This window comes from Nicotiana attenuata, chromosome 7 (assembly GCF_001879085.1).
Source record: "Nicotiana attenuata strain UT chromosome 7, NIATTr2, whole genome shotgun sequence".
Taxonomy (NCBI): domain Eukaryota; kingdom Viridiplantae; phylum Streptophyta; class Magnoliopsida; order Solanales; family Solanaceae; genus Nicotiana; species Nicotiana attenuata.
The window spans coordinates 101,205,449-101,213,250 of NC_031995.1; the positions used below are offsets into that span (position 1 = coordinate 101,205,449).

The following is a 7,802-nucleotide window of genomic DNA, read 5'->3' on the forward strand; positions in this document are numbered from 1 at the left end:
ATGTGATACACAATTGATACAAATATGATACATATGTGATACAGAAATGATACACAGTGCCATACACATATCATTTTTTTCGTGTTCAGTTTTTACTTAGAATTTTCAATTCAAATCACCTCAAAACTTTATCGAATCATCCCAAAATTGAGATTCAAACTCCTTAAGATGTACCCAATCTATTCTAATAACACTCACTCAAAAGAAAGCCACAAATAGCTAATTGGCTAATATTAGTAATTTTTTATGAAATGATCAATTTTTATAATGAGCTACTTATAAATGGACGTATTAGTTTTCCAAAAAAAATTGAATGAACATGAAAATATTTCTTTGCTGCTAATTCTATAGTATATTTTTCCTTTTGCCCCGTTAAATATATATTAGTCAAAGCTTTAAATTTCGTGCACCCATAGTTTCAAGATCTGACTATCCGAGAACATTCTCAGAAAGCAAAACGAAGATAGTATAAAAGGAGGGCAGGGGGTAGCGTAGTGGTGCCGCGGCCGGAATTCCAATGTCGAACAACAACAACCAGCCGCCGCCGTACCAACCGTACCGACAGAAAAAAGTTCTGACGGGCCACACACTCGCCGTCTCTTGCGTGAAGTTCTCCAACAACGGCCAGCTCTTCGCCTCCGCCTCCTTGGACAAAACCCTAATCGTCTGGTCCACACAAACCCTAAACCAGCTCTCTCGTCTCGTCGGCCACTCCGAAGGCGTTTCCGACCTAGCATGGTCATCTGATTCCAGTTATATTTGCTCCGCCTCCGACGACCGCACACTCCGTATTTGGGATGCACGCGCCGCCGAGTGCGTCAAAACTTTACGTGGACACACCGGCTTCGTCTTCTGCGTTAATTTCAACCCACAGTCGAATCTCATAGTTTCGGGTTCGTTTGATGAGACTATTCGGGTCTGGGATGTGAAAACGGGCAAGTCCAATCACGTGATTCGGGCTCATTCGATGCCGGTTACGTCGGTCCATTTTAACAGGGATGGCTCGTTGATTGTTTCGGGGAGTCATGATGGGTCATGTAAGATTTGGGATACGGCTTCTGGGGTGTGCCTTAAGACTCTTATTGATGATAAAGTTCCAGCTGTTTCCTTCACCAAGTTCTCCCCTAACGGCAAGTTTATTCTTGTTGCCACCCTTGAGGATAATCTTGTAAGTTTCAAGCATTATTTCCAAGTTCTTTTTACTCCCTCCGTCCTTCTTTCCTTTCTTTTTTAGTCGGTATGAATGATTTCTAGCCACACAGTTTTCTATGATTTGTTTTACCACAAGTTTCAAACATCTTCCTTTATTTCTTAAACTCTGTACCCATTCAAACACCTTCACATTAATTGGGACAGAGGGAGTACTGATTTCGAGTGTGTTTATGATTTACCTTTAAGGAATTCTGCTTTCAGTTAAATAGAGAGATTAGCATATAAATAGAGAGGTTAGCAGGTAATACTATCTAGGTTGTGAGCTGATAAAGTTGGCGTCTTTGTTCATTTGACTTGGTTTCTGGGGCTCAACGAAAATGTTTTCTGTGATGTTATTGATAGGAAGTTGAACAACAGGTCGAAGAATTTCTACCAATTAGTTGGAATAAGGCTTAGTTGTTTCTATAAGTAGCCTAGTTGCTAGTGTTAACACTTACATCAAGTTTGAATAAGGATAAGTGTGAGATCTAGAGAACCTTAGATAACCTCTAATGCCTTAAAGACAAATACAAATTATTTACAAGTTTTGCAATCAACTGGGTTCGGATAAAGTGAAATAGCTATAGAGCATTCATATAGCTGGTCTTAACTAGTTTGGGATTGAGGCGTTGTTGCTAGTGTGGTAGTATTGAGTATTGACAACAACTAAACCTTTTGGAGCACCATTTCGTGATACAATTTCCTTTTAAGCACAGACAATTCGACTTGATTCAATTATGTAAACTTCCCCTGCATGTCTGACTTGTAACTTGGGCTTTCTTTTTTATTGTCCCCGAGTACAGAAGCTATGGAACTATTCTACTGGGAAATTCTTAAAGGTTTATGCAGGCCATGTGAACAGAGTGTACTGCATAACTTCAACGTTTTCAGTCACGAATGGGAAGTATATTGTAAGCGGCTCAGAGGACCGATGTGTCTATATATGGGATTTGCAAGGGAAAAATTTGCTGCAGAAACTTGAAGGACATACTGATACTGTCATTTCGGTAACTTGCCATCCCACAGAAAACATGATTGTCTCAGCTGGATTAGATAATGACAGGACACTGAGGGTTTGGGTACAAGACTAATGAATGTCCTCGACTGTGTATAGGTTAGCTTCTTCTATCCTACAAATATACAAATCGTTTCACGTATGATTGATATTGACTTTGCATCAGAATCTTCATTAACATATGATTTTCTTAGTAACAAGAAACAACTTCCATTTTTTATTCTTCTGGTGCTTAAATCATTCCATTTTTGTAACTTTTCGCGTATTAACTTTGGCTTTTCCCAACATTGAGTGCAGCCTTTACCTCGTAGATTTAGTTGAATGGTAATGGAAAAAATCAATCCATTCGGTTATTCTTCTTTCTGTGTAAGCATAACAATTTTACAGTAGCCAAAAGATGGATTATCTGTATGTCAATTCTATAGTTTCATTTCTCTTGAAGGTATATCATTCATGATTTTTCCAGCTGTTTCATATGATGTACTTGACTTGTAGGTTTTGTCCAAGGACATTCGCTTGTATTAGCTACTTTGCATAACCTGGTTGTTTTAGAGGGACGTAACAGATGGCAGTGTTACCATGGCAGTGAGTCTTGTGTGTATGAATGGTCCAGTTATCTCATACTCTGGAAGTTGATGCCAGACAATTTTACTTTAATCAAAAACTTGCTATTGTATTTTCTTCTTTATATGTGAGAAAGTAGATGGTGCCAGTCCTCCAGAATTTTGAGGGAGAAGCATTCATGTCGAGAGGTTAAAATATATGAATAAACGAATGATCTTGTTTCATTCATATGAGGACTCCTACAGGGTCTGATAAGTGATTACATTTACAGCAAGGGCAAAAAGTTAGGTTATTATAATGAACATTGATCTCCTCATTGTGTCATGTGACTCACAGTTAAGAAATGCAAATATTGCAAGATGAATCAACGCCCATATTGCTCCTCAGTTGTGTCCCTTGCATTACTGGCCTTTTCTCGCTCCATATGTATCTTCTAGACCGTTTGTCACCCTCTTTCTTCTATCCGCAATCATCTCTGAGTATGACTGCAGAAAAATAACGCTCTTGGTTAGGTCTATAGCAAATGTGTTTACTGCAATTAAAAACTAAATGACACCTCCAGTTTATCCAATTAAGAAACCAAAGTGATCTTACAATCCCAACATGCAAAAGTAAACCATTCAAACGTTTCATGGATAGCGCTGAGACTGATCCACAGCAATCTGTTCAAATAAACCCAATTCGCCGTCAAATGCTAAACACGACAGAATTATTAACATATAGATCAAAGCAACAATGGATGTAACATGTGCGTGCATTGCCACAAACGATCTTCCACCTGCTCCATCCAACAGAAAAAACTTATGCAAAATCCTCAGATAGGCAACTTGTGCAAAATCCTTCAGGTAGGTGTTGAGAAATGTGAAGGAACCAAACATGATATCATATCTTAGTCCACAAGAAGAGAGGAGCAATATTAGGGTGTGTGGCTCACTGTATCATTAAAATTGCTTGTGCAATTGGGAGATACAGAGATGATTTCACAAAATATTATAGAGATGACTGCACTAAATAACCCTTGTTCTCAGTAGCTTCCAAGTATAGGGCGCCGATTAGAGCAAAAGCATCTACTATGAATTTTGCAAATTTAGCTGTATTTTATGCAGATTTTATCACAAAGATATTGGTCATAGCAATATCGAGTTAGTCAAAACCAGTGGAGTAATAGATAAAAAGAAAAACAGATTTACCTTGGGGTAAGAATAAAGAAAGATGTACCACCATGCCCCAATTATAGCCATCACCACTGCAGTGGCTACAGCCGAGTGTAAAATCAGCCAGCTCAAGCTAATTATCACCGCTCCGGTGAGAGTTATTGTCCAAGGTTGACACCTACCATGAAAAGAGTATTCAAATTTTGCAGAGAGCATACAGAGAAATCTAATCATTAAACATGTGAAAGTGCAGATATAGAGGAGAAAACTAAAGGTGGAATATAAATTCTAATCCTTGTGGTAACAAACAGCAAAAGGCTCCATGTTCAATTGCATTGTTGTCAAAGGCTCAATTAAGGTTTGCTTCTTCATTAAAGTTAAAAGTTTGACAGAGAAACTTTATTTGAGTCGCACATTCCAAAAATTGCAAGTTAAAAATCACGAAGAAATGGCGAAACAACGAATTAGACAAAGGTAAATGTAATTGTGAAAAATTACCAGGAAGGCTTGGTGTCCCAGACAGAATCATACTCTAGGGAAAGATAATTGAGATAGCTGTCCATATCCTCAACGACGCCGTTTTCGTCGAAGAACGCTGAGTCCTCTTTTGGGTCATTAGAATTGATTCCACGAAGTGAAGTACTTGTCCTTGAACGTTTAGAAAATTTATGAGAGGAAATGGCAATTGACTGAAGTTTTGAGGAGAACTTAGAATCGGAAAGCTGGGAACGAGCAAAGCAGTGAACCGGCGGTGCAGGTGAAAGCAGCGGCAGAAGAATGGAGGAGGAGAGAATTTGAGCTACTGTCATCCTTTTGTTTCCTCAGCTCTATCCAGTTCCGACAAAAAATCATCTCTTTTTCTATTTGGGCTCGCCCGAATTGTACCCGCTGCGGTGCTTCCAATTTATTTGGTATGTTCTTTCTTTTTATCACATTTAATCATTTGGTATTTTAATTTACGCGTTTTGCGTGTGTAGCTAAGTCGGTGAGTAGATGACTTTTTAGAAAATTGTATAAGTACTATTAAATATAGGGAAATTTTCGTTCCTATACCATATAGGAAACTATATTACCAAATATGTTCATAATTTGCATATTACCCTTCATGCTAATAGTATTCCTACAAAATATAGACAATGCATTAAATAAGGAATCATTGTAGCTGTAGGATTCCTTATTTAGGCGCGCTGAAATTGGGGAATTAAATATTCTTCAAGATCTTCCACAAACGCAGATCACGCACATTCCATAATTATCGTTGGCTTCACTCTGAACTTCCACAGCGCAGAACAAGATTTTCCATACTCTATTTTTGCTATACACTCTGTTTCCAGAATTCTCTATACATCTCTCTCTATCTCTCAATCCCAAATTTCAGTAATACAAAGCAAATGAAAAGAGAACAGCAATTTCACCATTAAAAAGCTTGAAAGCTTTGAATTCAAATTTGGATTTTCAAAAATCATTATTTGTTTGGATTGGGTGTTGTTGAAAATAATCGGGAATATGTTTTGAGTTTATATCTCAATTTTGAGGGGTTTTGGTGAAGATTAGACTTGGTCTTGACTGAATTTCAGATTGAAACTTGAAGAAGAAAAAGAAGACATGACATACATTATATTGCAGAAATTGTAGAAAAATTGTAGATAAATTGTAGAAAAATTGTAGACTGTTGTTTATTTATTTTTCTTTTATTCATTTACCTATTGTATGAAAGTTGAACAACATTGTATAAAAATTGTATTAAAGTGGATGATTTAGTACTGTTTTGGACAAAAATATGTATAAAAAATGTGAAACATACATTTCAGGGGAAGCATGTCGAGTCCAAATATGTACCTAGTTTGTAGATATTTTGTAGATAAATTGTAGATTATTTGTATTCTGATTGTAGATGCTTTATTTTCTGTTTTCAAAAATAAAAAACGACTAAAACTTCTACAAATCTTCTAAAAAAACGCAATTATGTCAAAATTCCCAATTATGCTACAATTGAATGGGAATTGGGATATTAAAATTCAATGTACCCAGTTTGTAGATATTTTGTAGATAAATTGTAGATTATTTGTATTCTGATTGTAGATGCTTTGTTTTTTGTTTTCACAAATCAAAAACGACTAAAACATCTACAAATCTTCTGTAAAAAACGCAATTATGTCGAAAATCTCAATTATGCTACAATTGAATGGGAATCGCGATATTAAAATTCAATGTACCCAGTTTGTAGATATTTTATCGATAAATTGTAGATTATTTGTATTCTGATTGTAGATGCTTTGTTTTCTGTTTTCACAAATAAAAAACGACTAAAACTTCTACAAATCTTCTGTAAAAAACGCAATTATGTCGAAAATCCGGATTATGCTACAATTCTGTGATTCCCCTATATGCTCTTGTTACTCCTTACGAAACTGCTATGCAAAATATGGAATCCAAAAAAACATGATGAAGGGATAGATCTTCCTAAGAAATTTTGTAGATAATTTGTAGAAACATTGAAATTCTGTATTTTTATATTAATTTTTCAAATGATATGTAATTTTGTTATAGATTAAATGTAGAAAACAAGCCATTGTGAGTCTTATTTGACTCATTCGTCACATTCAACATATTCTACAAATTCACGCCTCTTTAAATACAATACAACCATACTTTGTGACGATCCAAAGGGTCATCACTTGTTTCCTTACTCATTACGTGCTTCCGAGGCCTTGAAAACCTCATTTAGGGTTGCCTCGATTTGCGTGCGCAGTCTGGGCGCGTAGCCGGAAAGCCTAAATATGAATTCTGTGAGAAAAATACTAAATTTTGATATTAAATTGAATAAATTTGACTTCGGTCAACATTTTCGGTAAACGGACCCGGACCCGTAATTTGACGGTCTCGGAGGGTCCGTAGGATAATATGGGACTTGGGCGTATGCCCGGAATCGATTCCGAGGTCCCAAGCCCGAGAAATAAATTTTTGTGTGAAAATTGTTTTTTCTGGAATTAATTAAGGAAATTGGAAATAAAATTTGATTAGAAAACTATGGTATCGGGCCCGTATTTTGGTTCCGGCACCCGGTACAAGTCTTATATATGATTTAAGCACTTTCTGTAAAGTTTGGCTTAAAACGGACGTCGTTTGACGCGTTCCGGACTTGAAATGGATAATTTGATGTTTTATGAAATTTGGAAGAAATCATGGGTTTTGAGGCCTAATTTGATGTTCATGATGTTATTTTGGCGATTTGATCGCACGGATAAGTCCGTAGGATGGTTTTGAGGTGGTGTGTATGTTTGGCTTGGAACCCCGAGGGCTCGGCTGAGTTTTGAGTGGGTTTCGGGATGCCTTAGACTTAAAAATATCAGTTGTTGCAGGTTCAGGAAATATTGCAGGCCTCTGAATCCTCTAGCGCGGTCCGCGAGAAATCGCGTGCGGCCGCGGAGGGGCCAGCGCGGCCGCGGTCGCCTTTGCGCGGTCCGCGGTGGGTAATCTTCGGCCGTGGTTGCCTTTGCGCGGTCCGCGCAGGGCTAAGATCCGCAGGTCTTCAGGTAAGCCAGGCCAGCGCGGCCGCGGTCCCTTTTGTGCGGTCCGCGCTGGGACTTCAGAGGGGTATATATAGACGGGAATTTCAGTTATTTTTCACTTTTCAAAAATCCAAAATATAATAGGCGATTTTCCAAACAATTCTTCTTCTTCAAAACGATTGGTAAGTGATTTCTAACTCATTTTCTTCACTCCTTAACATCTTTTAACATAATTTCGACTTCAAAACAAAGATTTTAATGGGGAAATTTGGGAATTTTGGGTTGAACCTAGGTTTTTTTCTAAAATTGGGGATTTGGACCTCAATTTGAGGTCCGATTTCAAAATAATTTATATAATTGAGTTTG

At 37.4% G+C, this 7,802-nt stretch overlaps 2 protein-coding genes across 3 annotated transcripts; one reads left to right on the forward strand and one right to left on the reverse strand.

The window, feature by feature from the left end:
• Positions 391–2,998, forward strand: LOC109229582 (COMPASS-like H3K4 histone methylase component WDR5B). Its single transcript, XM_019395074.1, has 3 exons — positions 391–1,168; positions 1,995–2,305; positions 2,702–2,998. The coding sequence occupies exons 1-2, from the start codon at positions 518–520 to the stop codon at positions 2,280–2,282; spliced, it is 939 nt and encodes a 312-aa protein (XP_019250619.1). The 5' UTR covers positions 391–517; the 3' UTR covers positions 2,283–2,305; positions 2,702–2,998.
• On the reverse strand, positions 2,968–4,809 carry LOC109229583. Of its 2 annotated transcripts, XM_019395076.1 has the most exons (4): positions 4,423–4,809; positions 3,961–4,102; positions 3,365–3,432; positions 3,164–3,255 (listed from the first exon to the last, which is right to left on the reverse strand). In XM_019395076.1, the coding sequence occupies exons 1-3, from the start codon at positions 4,731–4,733 to the stop codon at positions 3,400–3,402; spliced, it is 486 nt and encodes a 161-aa protein (XP_019250621.1). In that variant the 5' UTR covers positions 4,734–4,809; the 3' UTR covers positions 3,164–3,255; positions 3,365–3,399. The 2 variants fall into 2 exon arrangements, with proteins under 2 accessions (XP_019250620.1, XP_019250621.1); XM_019395075.1 differs by lacking the exon at positions 3,365–3,432 and having other exon boundaries at positions 2,968–3,255; positions 4,423–4,808.